The sequence below is a fragment of the Tachysurus vachellii genome, chromosome 14 (genome assembly GCF_030014155.1).
Source record: "Tachysurus vachellii isolate PV-2020 chromosome 14, HZAU_Pvac_v1, whole genome shotgun sequence".
NCBI lineage: Eukaryota > Metazoa > Chordata > Actinopteri > Siluriformes > Bagridae > Tachysurus > Tachysurus vachellii.
In genome coordinates, this window is record NC_083473.1 from 16,323,632 (window position 1) to 16,347,456 (window position 23,825).

At 36.9% G+C, this 23,825-nt stretch overlaps 2 protein-coding genes across 3 annotated transcripts; one reads left to right on the top strand and one right to left on the bottom strand.

Moving 5' to 3' along the window:
• Window positions 1-180: 180 nt before the first annotated feature.
• Window positions 181-16,775, bottom strand: washc4 (WASH complex subunit 4). Of its 2 annotated transcripts, none has more exons than XM_060886093.1 (33): window positions 16,612-16,775; window positions 15,486-15,625; window positions 15,335-15,388; window positions 15,047-15,112; window positions 14,824-14,869; window positions 14,560-14,627; window positions 14,359-14,441; window positions 14,200-14,242; window positions 13,994-14,097; window positions 13,733-13,853; window positions 12,348-12,471; window positions 12,093-12,220; window positions 11,691-11,851; window positions 11,438-11,564; window positions 10,991-11,116; window positions 10,318-10,425; window positions 9,996-10,142; window positions 9,793-9,872; window positions 9,544-9,649; window positions 9,249-9,365; window positions 8,306-8,474; window positions 8,001-8,155; window positions 7,800-7,874; window positions 7,588-7,692; window positions 7,342-7,476; window positions 7,131-7,239; window positions 5,672-5,738; window positions 5,459-5,545; window positions 5,139-5,286; window positions 4,575-4,671; window positions 4,290-4,486; window positions 3,070-3,166; window positions 181-1,439 (listed from the first exon to the last, which is right to left on the bottom strand). In XM_060886093.1, exons 1-33 carry the CDS (start codon window positions 16,670-16,672, stop codon window positions 1,372-1,374), a joined length of 3,519 nt encoding a protein of 1,172 aa, XP_060742076.1. In that variant the 5' UTR covers window positions 16,673-16,775; the 3' UTR covers window positions 181-1,371. The 2 variants fall into 2 exon arrangements, with proteins under 2 accessions (XP_060742076.1, XP_060742077.1); XM_060886094.1 differs by lacking the exon at window positions 181-1,439 and adding an exon at window positions 1,608-2,926.
• A 1,955-nt stretch (window positions 16,776-18,730) lies between these two features.
• slc41a2a (solute carrier family 41 member 2a) lies at window positions 18,731-23,431 on the top strand. The gene is made up of 10 exons (XM_060886113.1): window positions 18,731-19,057; window positions 19,136-19,243; window positions 19,388-19,459; window positions 19,567-19,711; window positions 20,691-20,837; window positions 21,024-21,171; window positions 21,456-21,535; window positions 21,953-22,084; window positions 22,559-22,707; window positions 22,947-23,431. The coding sequence occupies exons 1-10, from the start codon at window positions 18,953-18,955 to the stop codon at window positions 23,100-23,102; spliced, it is 1,242 nt and encodes a 413-aa protein (XP_060742096.1). The 5' UTR covers window positions 18,731-18,952; the 3' UTR covers window positions 23,103-23,431.
• The last annotated feature ends 394 nt before the right edge of the window (window positions 23,432-23,825 follow it).

Below are 23,825 nucleotides of genomic sequence, written 5' to 3' on the forward strand. Positions count from 1 at the left end.
ACTGGGACTACAAATATATCATTTCTGTACGATGACAGATGGAGGAACTACCTAGCTTTGTGTAGCTTTTTTCTTCAAATAAATGAGAGCACATAAACGCATGTGATGAGAAGAGCCTACTATCTGTAGGCTCCTTAGCTGTAAATAAATAGCTGAGTTGAACATTCTGGAGATACTGAATTCCAAGAAATTTGTTTATTATGGCATTACAAATATGGGTTAGTTTTCCATTATTATTATTATTATTATACAAACATGACAAGAGTTCAAGAAAGAAAGAGAATCAACACTCAGCTGGAATGGTTTCAAATTAAGCACTGATGAGCTTTATGGTCTGAATGCAGTGCATTAAAGCTTTCACTCAGAGCCTCCATCATAACAACTGTCCTCGATCTGACACACAGAAAAAAGGCAAAGCTTCTTTTGCACACATTTTATACAGATCCAGCAGCATGGATGTCAGGTACAAAATACAATGTTACTTTGCTACAGCTCAGTGGACTTGGGCTCCCTTACCAAGACAAATCATTAAAGTGTCATTTATTTTCTTATACTTTGGAAGGCTTTTGCTTGCCAGTCTTGCTTGTGACCCCACCGGTTTCTTGAAATGGTTCCTAATAATTCTCATCCACTCATTCACTCTAATGAGTGTTCCTGTGCCCATGTTGGTGATTCACTTGATGTTCCACATAATCTCAAAACAGTTCCTATGGAGGAACTTTTCAGGCTAGCGAATACGTCCCAATGTTGGAACGGGTTTTATGTGCTTTAGCACGCTGTATCAAAGAAACAGAGGTATAGACCTAGGGATGAAAATGTTATCCTAGCTAGACAAGCGATGTATTATTCTCTGCTGACATTACAATGTGCTACAATGAACTTCTACTTCAATGTAAATCCTGTTACATAAACATCTCTACTTTTATTACCATGAATCTGGAAAGACATTTCTGATCCAATTAGCAAATGGAGATGATCCAAGATGATTTGTATTTAAAAAAAAAAAATCAAACTTTGCTTTAGAATATCAAAACAGGTTTCATATTAAAATATTTCTTAAAACTAAAAAAAGGTCTCATTCACCAATTACATCTGACAGCTACCTGACAAAATCTGTACAGTAATCAGTATATAAAGGTGACAAGAGCATGTTTCTCTACAAGCAGATCACAGTCAGTTCCAGTCCTAAGTGCATTAGAAGGAATAAATATTCCACAATGTTCACACTGAATGTTCCCAATTCATAATCAGTGACCAGCTGCTGTTTATCTTTTATCTTTCCACGCAATACTGAGTTAGAATCCAAAAAATGGCACTCTGTATATGCGTTTCGGATAAACTGGTTTGACTTGAAGTGGGAGATTTATAGTTTCACTTGGCACGAGCCTCAGGGGTGGCAGCAGCCTCAGGGGTGGCAGCGTCAGCTTTAACAGCATCCTCTACAACACAGAATACATACGAGAATATAATTAACATATTTATACATAATTAACACACTAAACACATTTTAGTATACAGTTCTTTAACCCTTAGTGTTTACTAAGAACGGGACCAAGACGTTAAAAAATATAATCCAAACTGATTGAACCTGTATATCTTAATTTAACTTTCATTAATTTAAACTTCTTTTCACTCCAGCTAAAGTTTACCCACATGACCCACAATGCCATTTGATTACCTACGGTTATTGGAGCCAACTGAGATTTAGACCTTGGTTCATGTCTATATAAAGAGAATGAGGCAGCAGTGCTTAAGTCCTTTATTCTGTCCTTCTCTCTTACATCCTCTTCTCTACACTCTGCTCAAGCAGTTCAGGTTCCAAAGCTTCATGCTCAGCATCTCATAACTAGCCAAGCAGAGTGTTTGCTGTAACTGCATCGTGTAGCTGCATTGCATTTTGGAACTTCTGAGTCCTATATTTACTAACCGCACTACTTCAACACTGAATTCCTCATTAATGTGATGTTGCTTGTTGCTGGAAAATGAAATGAGAAAAGAAGAGCCTGTCTGTTAAAGGTGGGGTCTCCGTTGTTTGAGAAATGCTTCAGAAAACTGCGTTGGGCCGCCAAACAAAACAAAACTAACGTGTAGCCAATGAGCACAAAGGGGCGGGTCTTGTCAATATGGGTGGAGAGAGTGTTCAGTGCACATGTGTGACATCAGCAGAAAGCGGGTTTAACATTGACATGGAGGATGAAAACAAAGAAAGAAAGCGAAGAAAGGCTTACGATAAGGCAAGAAGTAGGACGTGTTAATATAGGATCAGCTTTCCAACGCTGGAGAGAACTGAACGTCTTCCGCTTGAACCGGAGCTAAACCTTTCACGGTACAACACACAGTACTACAAAAACACATTTGTATTACCAAAGTATTACTCATTGAGTTCATTTATTGATAAAAATATACCCTCGGTCAGCTGCCCCAACAGGTTCCGCCATAATACTTGTCTGGGTTATAATTGTCTGGTGTATGTGTGAGGCGGAGCTATCAAAACAGGGGTGGGACCCATTTGGGTTAGGGGCGTGTTTGTTTTGCTGATTTCAAATGTCAACATTGGCTTTCAAACAACGGAGACCCCACCTTTAAGTCATATGTTTTTAATTTTACTCAAATTGTAAGACTACATCAGTAATGTCCTCATTTTATTTCAGAGCAAATGACAAGTACTAAATCTTTTATTATTCTAATGGGAATAATAAAAATACTAAACTATGCAATCAAACTAGCATCACAAATAGTTTGACAGAAGTATATTTAATGTTCTTCAGGGCAGAGGTGTCATTTTGCTATTGTTTGAAATTTGATTCCATGCTTCAGTTATAGTCTGTATATTTTGTCAGCATCTTATCAAGGACAGGTAGATGGTCAGCTCATGAGTTGTGCTGCACAATAACCAGTGCTTGGTACTAGATCCTGATATGGGTCTCTGTGGGAACACATTTTTAAATAAAAAGCAGAATCAGCAACTTCTTCCAAATTACTTTTATGGGAACACTGATTAAAAACTCCACAGATTTCCACTTTCCTGCTGTCTAGTTCAGATACAAAAAAAAAAAGCGGTTCACCTACCCCTGTCCTTCTTCTCCTGAATTTCCTCTGCTGCGGTCTTATCGGCCCTGAAGAATATCCGTGCACTGCTCAGTGAGAAGTAAAGTAGCTCGAACTCCTGCCAGCAGACAAAATGTGTCAGGGTTTTACTAAAAACTTAATTTTTTTTGAAGGAGGTTGTGACCCTAGTGACCCTGGCTTAGTGGTACATTCACATTGTTAGTACAATCGCACTTTTGGGGTCGGGGGGTTCGATTACTGCCTCCATCCTCAAGGTTCTTCAGTTTTCTCCCCGGTATAAAGAGGCTGACTGAAGTGTAAATTTTCTGTAGGAAAGTTTTTGCTCACCAAGAACTCATATATTTCCATCTTTAGAAAACTAATGTAAAAATTTTCAAAGTTTTTGAGATTTGTGGGAACCCAGCAGATTATTTGTTCATATATTTTCAACATATATATTTTGTTCCATGTCATGAAGATTTTGGACCTCCGTTGAGATGAGGCCGACCCTGTGAGGATCCTGAGGCATCTAAAGATGTACCAGCTCCAGTTGGAATCTGCTTCATGAAATATTCAGGCATTCTAAGAGGAGATGCAAACTACATGTGGTCTTTGAGGACAACAACCTCCTCATCAATACACAACTGTCAGACTGTATATTTATAAATCACACCCCTCGGTGTCACCCAATTGAGGATGGGTTCCCTCTTGAGTCTGGTTCCTCTCAATTTTTCTTCCTCTTCATCCAAGGGAGTTTTTCCTCACCACAGTCACATCAGTCACCTCATATAGATAATATAAGTCTAATACTAATTTTTGTATTATATTAATCTTCGTATAATATTTAATATTTTACTTATGTTCTCTGTAACTCTATACAAATAAATCTGAACTGAATTGAATCTTGCTCAGGTTTATGGTGGATCTGGAGCCCATTCTGGGAATAATGCACATGAGGCAGTAACACCTTGGATTTGCAAACTCAAATCAACATGAGGAAAATAAAAAAATCTACCAAGTGGCATGTTGGGGGAAAGTGTGAGGAAACAACACACTTAACCCGAAGAGAACATGCAGAATTTCAGTAACATAAGATCAGGCTAAAACCTTGTTTGAGTTGTGAGGTGTCTGTACTAAACACTGCACCACCATGCCGGCTCAGCACATTATGTTTGTGTTTGTTGTAATATAAACAGAGATACGGCACAGAAAACTTCTCATTACAGCAGTCATTGGCACACCTGCAGGTAGACGTCTAATCTTTTCTGAGTTAAGTTCATAGTCTGCATGAGTTTCTCATCTTGGTTGGTGGCCTGAACGTTCTGTTCTTTCACCACCGCTTTCATTTCCTTCATGTATTTCTCTCGAACTGCCTGGAACCAATGCAATGAGTCAAACTCCTGATATTGGTCCAGCAGCTTCAAGATGTAGGCCACACCTTAGGAGAGAAATCGTGAGAAAATTCAGATGCTGTCCACCAGAGAAGCACAAACACAGATAATAACTCAGAGTTTTGTGACACATACCCATGGCAAAGCCATCATCTGTAAATGCTGCACCACTTTTGTTCTTTTTGTTCAGCTTCTCCTTGCAGCTGATGGAGTGTTCTACAAAGTTCACTGTCTGAAAATACGGAAGTCATAAAAATGTTTACCACTGATTATATATATACATATACATACACACACACACCATTGATATGGGTATAGGCATAGGGACTCGCTCAATGGGATAACGAGTAATGTAAATCATATGCTATTGCCTTCACAAATTTCTTTGGGGATAGATGATGCTCTGAAACTCTGGAGATTTGGATTTGTAGAACCTCGGAACTGATTTGTAGGCAAACCAAAGCTGTCCAAGTAGCACAAGCTGGCAATAAACCGTAATAAAACATCATATTTCCCATCATATTTACTACATATTGTAGTATATTTTAGAGCATTAAAAAGTATTCTAAATATTTTTATTATACATAGAATATTTTGATGGTTTAAAAGATATAGATACTTTTAACAATAAACAATTATAGACCGTTAGCAGCAGGAAAACTGTAATGAATCTGATAACCCACAGAAATCGCTGCTTACCAAAGGAGGCACAATCATGTAGAAGTTCCTCAAGTGCATATTTTTCACACTGCGAAACTCCGGGGCAAAAACTCCTACAAGCATTTTGAAATACTCTGTTCCCTCAGATGAGTTACTGGTCAGGTCACTGAGTACGCTGTCTAGAACGCTGAAATGATAAAAATTTGCTTTGATGAAAATGCTTAAGTTGTAACTATAATTTAGTTGCTCTTCTGAGCTATTAAGACTTATGATCATGACCTCAATAATACATTTGTTAGGTATCAACTCGTTCTTTTCCACTGCACTCTACACACTGCAGAACGACCATATTTTAGTACCTGGCTGCTTTCTGAGTCTCTTCAGTAAGACCCTCTTCCTTCACCAACTCCTCAAAGTTTACAATATCCTCAAGATCAGGAACAAACCTGAAATATTAGCAGTATACTTGTGAAATAGTTTTCAAAAACAATATTTGAAGTGCTCTACATTTCCATGTTATTATAACAGGCTAAAATTAAAAGTTCGTGTGTAGATTCAGAACATAGCTTTACCTGATGGCACTGCTGCAGCAGTGAAGACCCCCGGAGCGGATCATCCGTACATAGCCCATAGCGTTACCTACAAGAGGGAAAACTAGAGTCAGACTGGACTCAATTTCAATTCTGTTTTATTTATATAACACTTTATAACAATGGATGCTGTCACAAAGCAGCTTGGTACAAATATAAATTTAAAATGTATTAATGTTTACTTCATGTGCAAGCCAGGGGTGACGGTACAAAGAGAAATCTGAGGTAAAAATGAGGAAGAAACCTTGAGAGGAACCAGAATCAAAAGGGAACTTATCCGAAATTGCATGACACCAGATTACATATAATGTCCCTTCTGTATTTACCTTATAGTAAAAACAGGGTTTCTGCAGGGTTTAATCAGTCAAATTTAAGACTTTTTAAGACCTTTTTATGACCATTATGATTTGAATTTATGACCTACACGAATTACGATAAATAACTTCAGTCATTAAAATTCCTTTCAAAAGTCTTTATTATTGACTTTCATTGAAAGTAACAAGTTTTATTATTTAAAGAGTAATTCTATTATTATAGTATAAAACACCCACAGGACCTCCGCTTTCAGTGTGGAGGCTGATCCGAAACCACTGTGTGTGGCACTGGATGTGACAGAAACGGAATACCGCGCTGTACTTGACCGGGTAACGTTAGTGACGGAGCCGAACAAAACTGACGGATCGCCTGCACCCGCTGCAGGCCTTTTACAGCAACGATATGCTTTTCCGACTTTCCATGCGACTTCAAGGCTTTTATGCCTAAACTAGACAGCTCCAACGTCTTCTTACACAGAGTGCAATAGGCTTGATACTGATTGTTAGCGATGGGCTTGAGCCAGCTACTAAATGCACCGTCTTCGAGCCACAGATCGTTAAAGGTACATTTTCCCATTGTTATAGCCAGGATGATTTAAATTAAACTAAAAAAAAGCAGTGACTCAGTATGATACAGTATGTTCAGAGTTCGCGCGGGTTTCTGTGAAAGTCCTTCCGACAAGTCTGTATGCTGCCGCATGGACCTTGTAGTTCTGGAACGCTGTGATACCAGTGTGATACCACCCAGATTCCTCAGAACAGAACTACAACAGGCGAAACAAATGAATGCCATTGCCGCCGCGAGCGCATTTTGATTGAAGAACAAATTAATGGACGAGTTAAAATGTTTTTTATGACCTTGTATGGAAAATCCGGACGTTTTATGTCTTTTTATGGCTTTAAATTCTTATCGTTAAATTTATGACTTTTTATGACCCCGTGGAAACCCTGTAAAAAGAGATAAGTGTGTTAACAGGACATTTGTATACATTTTTTTTTAGTCTGTTTTATCTGTTTCAAGTGTTCAGCGATGGAGACTGGAGTACAAACTGTTCTCAGCAACAAACAAGTGCTATAAATAACAACATAGAAGTGTTGTGATAACTACAGCATGTACAAGCTCTTACCAATCTGGCTGATGAGTTGTCTGAACTGGTCCAGGTAGCTCTGCCCATCTGGAGTGATGCCCAATTTCCGAATACCACGGTTGAACTTTTCTGCCCTCTCAAAAGGATACTACAAACATCAATAAAGAAACAGGAAATACCTGATCAGAGCAGAGATAAATATATAGAAATGTTTGCATATATTTCAAAGAAAGAAACCGGTCATCTCCACCTTTTGATCCGTCTGGTCTTTAGTTTCTCTGAAGAACCGGATGTCTTTGATGAGCCTGGACTTGATGTGCTCGTCGTACATAAACTGACTAAAAATGTAGAACTTCTTTCGGAGGAACTGGTAAGTAAAATTGACCTGAACAGAAAGGAAAGTCTCTCGGTGAGATCTGACCGGAGTTTAGAAAAGAAGCAGGACATTGAATTATAGAAGAAGTCAAATATCTGTTGATTATCAAGCTTCACATACTGTTGTGTTCATGATGCCAGTCCCATGGGTGCGTATGGAATTAGCAATGTGCCGAATATTGATAGTGTTCAAGTGCTTGTTGTTGCTGGTCCTCTCAATAAAAATCTACAAAACGAATGCAGACAAGATGAGTGTGGAATCTGTCCAATGGTAGACAGGATTAACAATGCAGAGGCAACTGAGGATTTAAAAAAAAAAAAAAACGGACTTACCTGGTTGTTCAGATTGTAGAGATAACGTGAGACAAAAACATGGATGTTCCTCATAATCTCCAATACATCCAGCCCCTAAAAGAGATCAATGTGATTGAATGGAGCAGGGGTTAATATTTCTGTATGTTTTCAATGAATGGAAAATGCATAAGACTTTTAAGACTGTCTAATGATTTAGATTTTAAATATAACCCAACATGCCTGTTCCAGAGTCTGACTGGGGAGGTGAGCCTCGGTCATGACCAGGCCATAGCGCTGCGTGGCCAGGTTCCTCATCTCACTGTATGTGGCCCAGTCATGGAGAGCCACTGTTGTCAAGTTGTAAAAGGTTTTGTCTAGGTAGTGTGTGACGTAGGCTGCACAAACAACACCACCATGTGATACATAAACGGACCGTCCACGTTCACAGAAAACACAATTGTCTTATCATTCATTTCACAATATGCAAATAGTGAGTTAGCATTGGTTTCATTAACGGTTTAGAAATAATGCTGCTTTTCCCTGACCTTTGATGTCTATGAAGCGATTGAAGAATCGGATAGGCTTGAGGGAAAAGAAGTGAGCCATGTCTTTCATTCCTACTTTGAAAGGGTTCCGGTCGTCCAGCTTGAGGTGTGTGTGCACGGAGAGCCGGAGGTCTTTCTCTATCTCCTTACACAACTTGTCTAACAAATGCTAAATGGTGGGTGGGTTAGAAAAAAACAGCAAAAGAAGTTCCTTCTACATATACAGGCAACTCTATTTCTATGCTAAATTAATTCTGGCTGTTAAATTAGGCTAAATTCTTCATTTAAAAAAATCAAATCTAGATCTTTGTTGGAGTACAAAAGACTCTGTTTAAGGGAGATGTGAAAAACAGCGGTTTTCATTTATGCAACATTGAGAAGTTACAAACTACAGACCTTTTATATGTAGATTATGGACACATTATAAATAAATAATATTTGATTCTACATGTTTACTAAAGTCCAAATATTTTGCATTACGGTATTCCCAGCATATTGAGTTTAATATATCCTAAAGAAAAATATCTTATTATTAAGTGAAGTGACGTGACATACAGCTAAGCAGGGTGACCCATACTCAGAATTCATTCTCTGCATTTAACCCATCACACACACACACCATGAACACACACACACACACCGTGAACACACACCAGGAGCAGTGGGCAGCCATTTATGCTACGGCGCCCGGGGAGCAGTTGGGGGGTTTGGTGCCTTGCTCAAGTGCACCTCAGTCGTAGTATTGCCGGCCCGAGACTCGAACCCACAACCTTAGGGTTAGGAGTCAAACTCTCTAACCATTAGGCCACGACTCCCCCATAATATTTAATGCAAAACTTATTTAAAAATGATATAATGATCCAGATGTCATAAGCAGTCCTTCTCACCTATAGCTGCTGATATTCAAACCCATTACAACTACCTGTTTCAGTTAGTTCCTTACCTCATGGAAGACCTCCATGATCTCTTTGTCAAAGCACTCCAGGAGCTGCTCACAGGACTCCATGTGTTTGGCATATAGCATAGTCTCCACACAGTCTCTGAGAGCACTAAACATATACTAGAGAAAAACGAGACATCAAAAAAAAAAAACCACACACAACAGCAACTAAAGAACCCTAATAGCTCCCTGGACAGATAAAAGTAAAACAGGTTTAATAGTAAACATCAGCACTATTTCATCAGTTAACTATTTCACCACTAAAAAGGTTTGCAATAAGGACAATAAGCAGACGTACATGTATTCTAGCTGCATCCACAGCATTATCATAAACATCATCCAGGTAAATGGGAAACACTGCACGGTGCCAGTACAGAAAGCTGCAATCACACTGCACTTTGACCCTGAGGAGAAGAAACACTTTTTGCTTTTAATCCGCAAAAGATTAAACCTTGCTACTGTAAAAGGACACTTACGTACATATGCACTTTCATATACGCATACACACATACATTTAAAGGTCCATTTGTAGTTCTAGAAGTCTCACCTCTCTCTTAATTCACTAATAAGGTCCAGTTTCTTTAGGACAAGTTGTAACGGTAAAAGCTCCTCATCCTTGAAGGTTTTCTGGAAAGAAAATGGAGCATGTTTTTTATTTAAGAGAAATATATTCTTTAATACAGGGACCACAATAACTTATCCAATGGCAAGGTCTTAAAGCATGCATACTCCAAACACATGATTCCTTACCATCTGAGTGCCTACACTTAGTGCTAGAGACACCACCAGTCTTCTCTCCCTCGTGCTCGGGCCATTCAGCGTGTTCTCAGCGAGCACCAGAGCTGACAGAACATCCAGCCTCTGCTCGCTGTACTTCTTATCAGAGATCACTCTTTTCTACAGTACAAGCCATTTTTACAAAAATAAAATAAAATAAATAAATAAAAAAAAAGATATTTGGGAATTTTATGGCATAGTAAAATATTGAAGGACAATTAATGGTACTAAATCAACGTCCCTGAATGTTTAGGACAGTGGGGTCGAGATATTACATGATGATGTCTGATTTTACCTTAGCTGTAGAAATAGCAGCCAGTGCTTGTGACTGCAGCTGCTGAGTGATATGGAACACAGAGTCTGCCACTACAATGGATCGCCGGTAGAATGTGTGTTCTACTGCCTTTGAAAAAGAAAAAGGAAAAAAAAAAAAAAAAAAAAAGAGTAAAATGTCCTAATGAATCAATCATAGAACTCTAAATTACAGTATTCATTACTGAATATAAACTCAATTCTGACCTATAATTGAGCTTACGTTCAGTGATCTCTCACTGCATTACAAATGCAGAGCCAGTCAGACATATGCAGATATGTGGATGTCATGTAAAGAGCATGGTATATAGCAGGGGTGGCAAACCCGCGGCTCCCGAACTGCATGCGGCTCTTTGCCCGATTTTATGCGGCTCTTACGTTCATATTCAATATGCGTGTTCGCTTTGCTTGAGTTCAATATGGCATTTTCGTCAAACACGCATGTGAGTAGGATAAAAATACCTCAGTTTCCCAGTAAAAGCAGGATCATTTGAGTAAACAATTTGTGTCAAGTTCGCTCTCAAAATGGCAGGGGAAAAAAGGTGATGTTCATGTGTGCCCATGTGTATGATGTGGTTCTTTGCGGTAACACAGTAAAAAATGTGGCTCTTGGTCTCTGACTGGTTGGACACCCCTGGTATAGAGGAAAAGCTTACTTTCAGTAGCTCTACTAAACGACACAGGGCTTTCACAGAGGTCTTAGTCATGGGTCGCTGCATAGACATGTAGAGGTTCATGATGGTTTTTATGATGGTGCTGATGCTGTAAGAATATAGGATTCCCTGCAGGAAAAAAAATACACATCACAACCTCTATTAAGACATTTTACCACAACCAATAAAAAAAGATTTCCTCATTTCACTGACTTCTTAACAGCAACCACCAGTGGTTCACCAGTACATTCTCATTCACTTCAATAAAGAAAGAAATAATAATTTTTATTAACAATAAATTAATTATAAGGTGTCTGATACAGAATCAGCCCTGGATCATCTACTCAGGTTAGTTACTGGTCAATCGCTTGAGTCCAGGGGCACAGCTGCTCTAAACTATCCAGAGAAGTCTAACTTCTATTGTGTTTCGAACTGTATAATCTTATTTACCTGTACAAAAACATTGCATCTGTTGCTCAGATCTTCAGAGAGCTTATCAGTTTTCTGGTCTTTAGATAAGATGGCCTCCATCTTCATCATCCAGGAGGTTACAAAAACATAGTAAGACTGCACGTCCCTAGAACAAGAAAGAAAAAAATAGATATAATTTACAGATAAAACATTAATTTTGTTATTTATTTTCAGTAACCGTTTTATCCTAGTCGGGGTTTCTGTCAATCAGGAGCCTATAAAATAAACTCACTTTGTTAGAGTCTGTGCCTTTTGTTGCAAGAATGTATCTCTGCTGATACAAATGGCCTGGATACTTTTCTTATCCATCAGTTTGGCTGCTGCTGGGATTTTGTTGATCAGAAAGGTATCAGGAAACCAGATTATGTTGGCAGTCAGTGTAACTGCAGGGACCTTGAAGAGAAAGAACATTGGGCTAAATATATATATATATATAAATATATAAATAAAGGTTCTGCTTTAAAAGTTATAGATGCGAGATATTCAGCTGGAGACTTATATGTTTACCCTGTTCATAAAATCTGATCAAATCCGATGTGTTTAATGATAGTCAGCTACATTAAGCCGTTTTAAAGCTGCTGATTTAATTTGTTGGATAAGCGGGAAAACACACAGACTTGAGTTTGAAACTAACCTTTTTACACACATCCAAGAGAGATTTGTAGAGCTTCTTGTCGACTGTACGAAAAATGTGGAAATGGAGGGCGAAGAGGCCGCAGACACCGGCGTACTTATCCCTTTGGTCAATCTCTGCAGGCTCTCCTGTGTACACAGAAACTCGGCAATTACATACAAGTGATTTATTTCTTCAGGTATGATTTTTTTTTTTTTTTTTTTTACACAGCACTTTTTAGTTATATTAACACCGTTTAAACAAAAGCAAACAAACCAAGTTTTGACTCCACACTGGCAAAGATAGTGCGAATGTTGTGAGCAAACTCCTCAGCAAAGGCACTGTTTTTAGAGACTAAAACACCTTCCTCAGTATTATCAAATCTCTGGTCTACACAAGCCTGTAAGAAACAAAGAAAATCTGATTTACCCAACTATGAAAATGTGCAAACTCCAAACTGGAAATATCTGACATATATATATATATATATATATATATATATATATATATATATATATATATATATATATATATATATATATATATATATATATATTACTGAGACAGATGATCAAGGAGGTTTTTAAAGATTTAGAGATATTTACTGGAAATGTGCAGTTCTTTTAATTACAAAATGAGATTTTGCAAATAACTTTTTGTGGTATAAACCATTTCCCTATTTTCATACCTTCCCTATTGATGCCTTTATTTAAGCCTTTGGGTCAATGGTAGCTCAGTGTTTAAGCCTCTGAGCTACTGATCAGAAGACTGAAAGTTTGAGCCCTGGTATTGCCAAGCTACTATTGTTGAGAACTTTGTCTTAGGAAGACCCTCAAGCCTTCCTGCTCCAAATCATGGCTCTGACCTCAACTTCCTTATATTTTGTATTAGGTTTCATGCAATAATGGCAATTTATTCACCGTGAAGCTATTCTGTACTATCTGAAATGGTATAATTTTTAATCAAATTTGGCAGATTGGTGTTGAAACAGTTTTAATATGATATGCACTGGATATTATGAAGTTATTTTAACATCAGTTAAAATCTACCAGTCCAATCCAAAAGTATTGGAACAACAAGGCAACTTTTGTTTATATTTTGCACTGAATACATCTGGCATTTGAGATCAGACAATGAATGAGACAACGGATCAGTATTTCACCTCCTGAAAAGAAGACCAAAGGGAGAAATCTCCAAAAGACAAATGAAAGAAACTAGATGCAACAGTTTGGTCTAAAGATGCAGATCTCTCATCTCATATTTATCATTTGATCTCAAACCCAAATGTTTTCAACGTTAATGAAAACAACAGAATTGGCCTTGTCGTTCCAGTAATTTATATTTATACTCCGAATTCCTCCCAGTTTATTCTACACAGTCCAAGGTCTGGTCCAAAGGGGTAGTTACACATTTTCAGAAATGTTCTTTATTACACTATATGTGTTTTGTTTAGTCAATAATAAACTGTATAACTGAAAATTTCATATTATTTTCACGTGACATGATTAAATAATAAATGTTGCACATATAATCATTAGCGTGAGGATAAATTAGTATGATATATAAAAGATTCTAAACCGAGTATTGCTAACACTAAGGATTCTGCTCCAGCATAACGATTTTTAAGAAAGCACATGTACAAGAAAAGGATGTATAATAACCTGAAAGATCATGCTGTCCAGAAGCTGACCCTCTAGCTTTAATAAAAGCTTCTCGAATGGCTTCAGCTTCTCTTCAGGAATAGCAAATTTAGATGGGTTGTGATGGACAGATTTGAGTAATCTGTAATGTCAAGAACAAAAAAAAAAGTTTCCCCACAGTGAAAGAAACACATACGACTGTCCATATTACAAATGGCATACAGAATCAAATCTGTTTAATTCTAATGGGCTTGAAAGCATAAAAATCCATATGCTGTTAACCTTTTGTACATCTTCCAATGATCTCTTAAAGTGGCATGATTCTCCATGATCTCATCCAAGGTGATCAGAACCACTAGGAGTTCCCCTAGATGCTCATATACCGTCTGGCCAAAATACAGAAACCATGATCTCACATGAAAAATCACAAAATGAGAAGACAAAATGAAAAATGAAACAGCGCAGGAAAAAAAACCCAAAAAGGTTACCTGAAAATGTACTCCACTTGACTCAATGATTTTTGTGGCAGCTCTAAAAAAAACCATTCACAACGAAAGTGAAACCATGATAAAATATGAAAAATTTACCGAATGTGAACCTAAAGGCTAAAATACACCACAGACAATTTGCATTAGTGAAAAGCTCACTTGTTGCTATTATACAGTGCAGCCAGCTGGTGAACCAGGTTAACCACAACCTCAAAGCATCGAGAAACAAAGCAAGACAGTTCCTGTAGAGAGAAAGAGAGAGACAGAAATATTTTTACCACATCATTAAAAAAAGAATGACAAAGTATCTCAGTGACGGGCTTCAATGTTATACACACTAAGTCACAAGCAGTGTCTCACCTGTAAAAATGAGATGAAGCGTCCCATTTGAATCTGACACTCTCCCTCCACCACACTGGTGTCTGAAACTGACAGACACAAAACACGCCACTATCAGAATGTTCAAAGACGGCTTTCTCGTTTCTGTGAAATGGTCTAAGGCAAAATGATACGGTATCTATTGCTAAAGTAATAACATTGTGGTAAAAAAAGTGAAAGCAGTTTATTGGCAACAAAACATTTTAGAAGAGATATTGTAGATAGGTGGAAAACAACAGTGATTACCTCCTTCACCGTAGTACAGCAAGCCGTTGTAGAACTTTGTTTCAGCCTAAAAGTGTGGAAAAATAACATCATGTTTTCATAATGGTCCTTATTTATATCTTGAGCTCATCTAATAAAAACTAATTACGAGTGTCGTTCTAAAGTCTTGCTATCTGTACAACTTCTATTAATCTCTGGTCATTTAATTTTTTAACCCTTGGTAAAATTAGCGTTTTCAACATACCTCATATTTCAGCTTCTTAACTTCACTGCAGAGGGCTGCATAGACTGTAATGACTTTATTAAAGACCTAAATAATAAAACAAAGGGCACAAAGTTGATTTCTGCATTTTACATCACTTCTTTTGAAATAATACAATGTAAAATAATTACAGTCATAAGATCAACATTCGTATATAATATAAATAACCCTTTATAATAACCATACGTTATATATTTTATAATATAACATATATAAAATCAAATATAAACATAGTTGCCGTAGTCAAGAAAACTGTGAATTGTGACTTACCTTATTTTCTGTTTTAATTAGCTCCAAAAGAGAAGACTGTTCATAAGGGAGCAGCTGTATGGTGACCAAAAACAAAAGGAGATAAAAAGGATTTTTAAAAATACGATCATTTTAGTGTTTCAGAAAGCTGAAGAATGAAAAAAGAAAGAACCTTTAATGCTATCGGATCTAAACTGAAATCCCAAACATCTCCGATGGAGTCGTCCAAGGCTTCCTCTATAGCTTTCAGTTGAGACGTGTAGTCCTCCAAAAACTTGTTATAGTTTTTCAGCTGCACTTCTGTGTGAATTTCTATGACACAGAGAGAGCAAGAGAGTGAGAGAGAGAGAGAAAGAGAGACAGAGAGAGTAAGACAGAGACACAGAGAGAGAGAGAGAGAGACAGAGACAGAGAGAGTGAGACAGAGACACAGAGAGAGAGAGAGAGAGAGACAGAGACACAGAGAGAGAGAGCGAGAGAGAGAGAGAGCGAGAGAGAGAGAGAGAGAGAGAGAGAGAGAGAGAGAGAGAGAGGTGTCATAATATAATAAACTGGCTGATTTCTTTGCAACTTAAACTAGCTGCATAACATTTTTGTTTCTGGTACAGAAACTGAAAGCAACTGAGAATAACAAAACCTTAATGTGTAAGTGCACTTAAATAAACCAAAGCCCTGCTTTTCTATGTTTTATCAGGTTACACAGATTAATAGCTAGCGAACCCCAGATTAATAGCAACTAAACACCATTGTCATTCACTGTGATAAACTTCCATGTAAGTTTAGCGAGAAACTTGAGGTAATGAGATAATGAGGTAATGAGATAATGAGGTATTGAGGTTTTGAGGTAATGGTGTATTGAGATAATGGGGTATTGAGATAATGACAATGAGGGTATTGAAATAATTAGATAATTAGGTATTGAGATGATGAGGTAATAAGATAATGAGGTATTGATATAATGAGGTATTGAGATGTCCATCCTCACACTCCCTCAGTTACATCACGTGACTGAACTGGACAACTTATAAGCTACAGAAAGCAACCACACTCACATACTAATGATAATAGATAAACAAATGGCACCTGGCTTGTTATTTAGTACACAAATTATCCAAGTTATAACTGTTCTGTCGGCTGTGTCTAAACTGTCATGCAATCCCGAGATGCTATGTAGCTAACAGATCTGAGTCAGTGACACCATCCTGTCGTGCTGTAATGAAAACAAAAATGGCGGTCTCTTGATTTAGGTGCTAGTTAGTTATGTTAGCTAAGTTTCGGTAAAACAGCAACTTTCTTACTCAGAGATCCGTCATCAAAGCGATCAAATTCCCAGTCGGGTGACATTGACTCCACTGCCATCCTGAGAAACAGCTGTTAACCTACAGAGTCAACCGCAGACGGTCTGCGTAGCGACAGTAAACTACAGTAATCTTCCCTCTGCTTTGCTCAAGATATTCTTTTTCGCACCCGTATTACGTCAAATCCCGCCCAACTACGCACGCGAGTGGTGGGCGTGGCCAAGTCAGGTCACATGAATGGGAGCTCCTTTACTTCATATTTTTGTAAAGGGTTAATACCAAAACGACTTTTGGTGATATTTAGAAACACAGAGAGTGAATAATTTTCCCAAGTCATTCGCATAAACTGGTTCAAAGTTTAAGCAAAGCTCACGTATTCCATCACGAGCACATTGATTGCTTGTAGATTCCGTCTGGAATACTAGCCAATAGGAGCGCGCAGGGGGCGGGACTTGTCTCAAAACGGGCGTGGAACTCGTGATTTGGTCAATAATGCTGCTAAATAATTTCTAGCTAGCATGAGATTATATACACTAGCATGAGATTTCAAAGTAAAAGTGGACGATAAACTCCCCCCACTTTTACTTTAACGGCTCACACACACACACAGCTGGCATGGACTGCAAAACCTTATGATCCATTTTATCCATTTTAGATCAAATCCCTCAGAGTGGCATGAACACATGCTTCAACATTAGAGATTAGAGATGAGGAAAATATGACCCTTGGTACAAAGCATTTAACATGGTCAATATCAGTAAGAAATAGTGCAGTGTGGCTATATATATATACATATACATATATATATATATATATATATATATATATATATATATATATATATATATATATATATATATATGTATATATATAGCCACACATGAGTCCATATTTACTAATAAAAATTGGTTAATGTAAAGCTCATATGAAAATAGATGCTCAGGAATTTTAGAACTTGTTCTGAGTTTCATTAAGTATTTTTTTATCTAGAAAAATATTCATAGAAAAACTAAAACCAGTATTTTAAGATTTTTGCAACACCCTAAATTAAAAAAATTGAAAACATTCTGATTCCCATTGATTCTGATTCCCCATTTGATTTCCATTTTAACCACTGATATGTGATCTCAGACTTTTGGACCACACTATATATCAAATAAATAAATAAATAAATAAAAGAAATAACATTTATTTCATCATTGTATTTTACCCTGTAAAAGTAAACTGTAGTAAAATGGATAAACGTGGACTCATGTGGTATAAAGTTAAACCTTTATTGAACTTGCTTAATTCAAATTCCACAATCAAACACGTGTCTTAGCATAACTTGTGTGATTTGGCAGCCTCCACATTCACATGTAATTGTGTAATATTTTAGGCTGGTTATATAATTTCCTCATTTGCAAAAACCTGATGGATTATGGCAGTGCCATAATAAGAAGCTGATTATAGTCACAGGGAGTATTCTGCAGGAAGAGAAAGAGGTGAGTGAGATCAGGAGGGTGTGGATGAGAGCTGCTATTGGTTCACCTCTGGGTTGTTGTCATTATTAAAGTCATGCACCTCAGGGACCTGACAGTGGAAAGATCTGCTCTCACCCAACAACAGTGTAGTGGCTGTGCTTAAAGGTAAGTGTTCATTAAGACTTATTTCAACAAAGCTTCAGAAAATGAACACCTTTCTAAGAGGTTTCTGTTTAATCCATTGATGCTTTTTATAATGTCATTAATTATATAGTGTTCATCTGAGTACGAAAGGGCCTTAATTATTAAATTAACCCAAAAAGAGCAAGTTTTAAAAGTGCATGATATCAATTGTAACCTTCATTGTCTGCAAGTCTCCATGTTACTCTTTGTTCTCTCACACTTTCCCTCCCTCTGTTTTTGATAGGATGGATGAAGGCCAACAAGAAACTATTCAGAATCATTACATTAAATCCTCCTCTTTACTGCACACATATAAAACATAAAAAAGTCCTAATAGTTTATACATGGGAACAACACTGTATGCCTTCAGTCTAGCAGAAATTTGACTGTACAATAAAATACATGATATACATGCGTTTCAAATTTAGCAAAGTTTTATGAAGACCATGGATTCAGCTGGTGGTCCCAATCCGCATGAGGGAAAAAGGACTTTTGCCGACTTAAAGGTTAGAGATGATGAAAGTCAGAATATTCTTTCTCTATGCTTTGGAGAAACTGTCAAATGCTGGTGTATAACCAACATCAATACTAAAATTATTGACAAAAAGAAATCTGAGTTGGACCCCTTGCTTCCTAATAATGGTCTGTGGCTCTCAGTCCATGATGATGAAAAAGTATCCACTGGTGCTCAGGCCATGGCAAGTGAATCGGTCTGTAACATGGTGCTTCAGATCCTGGCGCCATTCCTCCTGGCAGGCTTTGGCACAGTGATGGCTGGCATGCTGCTGGACATCGTGCAGGTGAGTATGGCAGATGTATGGGCACATGAGGTGCTATCTGTCAACTGTGAGTCTGATATATTTCTGTGTTGGTGGCAGCATTGGGATGTGTTTCAGAACGTAACAGAAATCTTCATCCTGGTGCCAGCATTACTTGGCATGAAAGGCAACTTGGAGATGACACTGGCATCAAGACTCTCTACAGTGGTGATTAAATAATGACTTACTGTCTCTGTGCCACTGTCTTTATCTCTCAATTTATTATAAAAACTATATAGTCTCTTGTGGGATTCTCTTGTAATTACTTCAGAATTAATTAGCCAGCTTTGCATTGGTACATGTTTACGACAGGTGAATGTTGGGAAAATTAATTCCTCAAGAGAGATGTGGAAACTGATCATTGGAAATCTTGCACTAAAGCAGGTAAACAAATAACAGTTTCTCTTTTTGTGAACTGCTGATAAATATTCATATAAATATGAAAAAGGGAGAAATGACTAGCTATTTACACATTTGTTTTATATTTTCAGGTTCAGGCTACAGTGCTGGGATTACTTGCTGCTTTAGCAGCCTCTGTACTTGGATGGCTTCTTGAGGAGAAACTGACCATAAACTATACAGCACTGTTATGCTGCAGTAGTGTAGTGACAGCCTTCATGGCTTCATTATTGCAAGGTTAGAATACAGTATTTTAATTACATTTACAACATATAGGGAGTTCTGTTTTGAAAATCATCATCTGGTAATTGGGGCTTGTTACAACACAGAATTGAGTATTTTCCAACAACAGCATATCCTGAAGGGTTTTTATTATTTTTATAACACAGTAATTTGCTTTTTAGCAGTTTATAGATTATTCCCTCAGCAACCTTCCTTTTTTTACTCTCTTGAAGTCAAAAAGACAAAAATATTCAGCTTAGTATGTTACAGGGAAGCAGCAAAACTGTCTGTCCTGAAGAATTTTCATGTGCCAGAAAACATAATAAATCATAAATGAAGTGTCTCTGAAATCTCTTTAAATCTATTTAAAAAATTTATTAATTCCCAATTTTAATTTGCCAGAATTTGTTAATTCATTTTCTGTTATGCAGCTCAGACAATCTGTCATAGGTTTTGCATTTGTTCTTATCGTTCATATGTATTTTAGCCTTTTTGGAAGGAGTCTCCATTGTCAGTGCTTGGTACCACTCAGGGGTAAAGCTGTAATTTTACATTTTCCACCATAGGAGAGTCTTCATGATAGAGTATATTGAGATTTCAGGTTTTATTTTTAATGTGACATGCTGTTTTTTTATTAAGAACAGGAAAACAAAAAGGCTAGTAAGGGAGACATTGCACATGATTAAACCTAAATATAAATGGATAAAATTTATCTTGTGTCGTAAATAAATAAAAAAAAAGGTTAATGCTCATAGCAAGGGTATAATAGGAATAAACCACTTTGGAAAGTGCTGTAATAGATGCATTAAATCTCATCATATTACTTACAGTAGTGTACATAGAGTTTTTTTTCTCTCATGAACAAAATGTAACAAGATTTTGTGCCTCAGAATCATGTACTGAGTTGTGAGGATTATATTTGATGCTGTAATGTGGTGGATAACAGACGGTTGGCATGATGTCATCTTACTTGCATGTCATTTGCTTTCAATAGGTATCATTATGGTGGGTGTGATTATTGTCTCAAAGAGGACAGGGATCAATCCAGACAACGTAGCAGCACCAATTGCGGCTAGTTTTGGTGACCTCATCACTTTGGGGTTGCTTGCCATCATAAGTCAAAGGCTTTTCTATTGCATTGGTGAGAAAACAAGAAAATGAGATTCCTTATATACATTTTTTGTATTTTTTTGGAAAATATTTTGGTTCATTCAGATGGGTTATTACTAGATTTGATACATTGCACGCAAGCTGGTCAATAGTCATTTTATAATGTTGTAATTGAGCTCTTTTTCTCTCTCTCTCTCTCTTCCTCTTTTTTTTTTAGAGCTTTACCCCTATGTCATCTATGTAGTGTGTGTCATCTTTCTGTGCCTGACACCGATCTGGGTAACACTTTCATTTTGTCACTCTGAGAGCCACAAACTGTTGTATAATGGTTGGGAACCAATAATTACAGCCATGGTTATTAGCAGGTCAGTGAATCCTGATTTACTGTCAACTGAACTATAAAATTCTGTTGACCTGAAAATTATGCAGCATTTTTCCCATTGAGCTCTCATGAGCACCAGCATCATTTCTAAGAGACTTTAAGCTTTGCTCACAAAACTGTATCAATATATGACTGAAATATATGTTTCTGCTTATAGTGGTCATTGGTTCTAAACAACAAATTAACTGAGGCACATGTATACTGTCACCAGTGTCTTTTCTTAATGTAGCGTCATGACATGCAATTTGTCCTTGTGTATGTTCTCAGCATAGGTGGACTCATTCTGGACAAAACCATTACTGACTCAAACTTAGGAGGAGCAGTGGTTTATGCCCCTGTGATAAATGGTTAGTAATGAAATAAACATTTTTTTAACAGTTTGTTTCGCATTCAGAACAATTTATCTTAAAATTTCGAGCATGCACATGGGGCAGATTTCTGTTTTTGTACACAGGTGTTAACAGATGTAAATATGATATTGCAGCATATTCACATCTGCAAGCCACATAGGAATTTCCACTCTTTTTAAAACATTATTTAAAACAGTATTATCACCATTGCATAATTTCAGTTACAATTTGCCACAAGAAACAACTCCAAGTTATTGTCCAATTACATACACACTATTATTACTTTTACTAGTACTGTTACTACAGATCATTTATCCTCCATGAATCTGTACTCCAAATTTATAGATTAATCCATTTACAGTAGAGATGAATAAAATGAATAAAAAGACCCTGCACTGTTTACATACTCATCAGGTGTTGGAGGTAACCTGGCTGCCATCCAGTCAAGCCGAATAGCCACGTATCTTCATTTTCACTGCTCGCTGGGAAGCTTACCTGACGATGCTAAACGCTTTTACTGTCCATTCCGCACATTTTACGGCAAAGGTAAAAAAAAAATGTCTTGTGACAATATTCAAGTAATAATTATTGATTGCTTTAGATGACTCAAATATATTTGATTGAAATCTTTTGAATGAGATTACTAGTTGGACTTTGTAAACCACATATAAGTACATATTACAGTATTACAAATGTCTTTAGTCATTAGAATATTTAATTAAATTTTCAGTATGAGAATAAATGGATATGCTGGAATATGAAGGATTTACAGATAAAAAAAAAAAATATACATCCCCAGGCTTCAGAGCAAGCATACTTAAATTCTCTTAACCAACAACTTTACTAGCAGAAAAAAACAGTAACAGTCAAAGCAGAATTGTTTGATGAAGGTGCAATAGCATAATTCTGTACTTTTAAAGAGTCTCATGAATTCACACTTATATTTACTTATTCTATTATAGAGTTTTTGTTAAAAGATCTTAGTATCCATTTTTTGACAGACATATACTGTCTTAGCAGGATATAACAACAGAACAGCACGGGTGCTGCTTTCTCTAGCCATTCCAGGCCACATGGCCTTTATCTTTATTATTTATCTAATGCAAGGGGCCAACACAAGCCCAACACCAACCTTCATCATCCTCTACTTGATTGCAGCTCTAACACAGGTAAGAGTTTGGAGTTTGGCTAAATGCTATCTTTCTAACATGCAATGCTAACATTACTGTTAGGTCTTCAGTTTTCCTTAAAAGGCTCTTGAAGAATACTTGTGTTAAGAGTTTGACCATTTTGATCTGTTATAAGATCAGAATAAATGAAAAAGCACCCATGTTTTTTGGAAATAAATACTGAGAACTGGACTGCAATAGTGTGTAATTATCTTCTTTATCTTATTCATCATTTTCAGGTATTTCTACTGTTGTGCATAGCAGACTGGATGGTTCATTGCTTGTGGAAGTATGGCCGAGACCCAGATAGCTTTTCAATTCCTTATTTAACAGCCTTGGGTGACCTACTGGGGACTGGCCTTTTAGCTCTTTGTGTTTTTTCTTTGGGTAATTAATGAAAAGGACACAAATAGGTGGCTGAAATACATTTAATACTCATGTTTGGCATATCTTAAACTATTATTTCTTTTTACATTGTTTCTAATTCTCAATTTTTGTTAGACTCTTATCTTGTTCCGACCCATTGCTCATATACCTCAGCCACTTTGGAAGGCAACATTAGTTATTTTCTAAGTGATTCAAAATTATTCATTTATTATATTTCTTTTTTTTTTTTTTTTATCAGTCCATATACTTAAAATGGCAAACTGAACCAATCATGCTTTGTATATACCATGGTGGCATGTGCATGTATGTGAACAATTGCTGGCTGTTTTTGACTGTTGTAGCACATAAATGACTGAAAAGATTAATTCTCTGGGTTTTCCAGGAAATAAACATGATTAAAAAAAACTTTAAAGTTACATTTTAAAATCAAAACCATAACTGAATACACTGTTTAGAGATATTAGCTGATTACGTACAGATTATTCCCCTATTTATAATACATGGTTCCTTTTTATTCTTCCTCCTCTCAGTTTGTAACTAATCCATACATGAATTTATTGAGGCTTTCAAATCCAAAACAGTGGGCAAAACAGAGTTACATACTAATGTAACTAACATAGCAAAGTTTCAAAATCCCTACCCCTAAAGCTGGCCAGTGTCAAAGGCCAACCTCCAACTTGTTAGTGAAATAGGCCAGTAATTAAATGTCTTTTTGATTTAAAGTCAGAAAG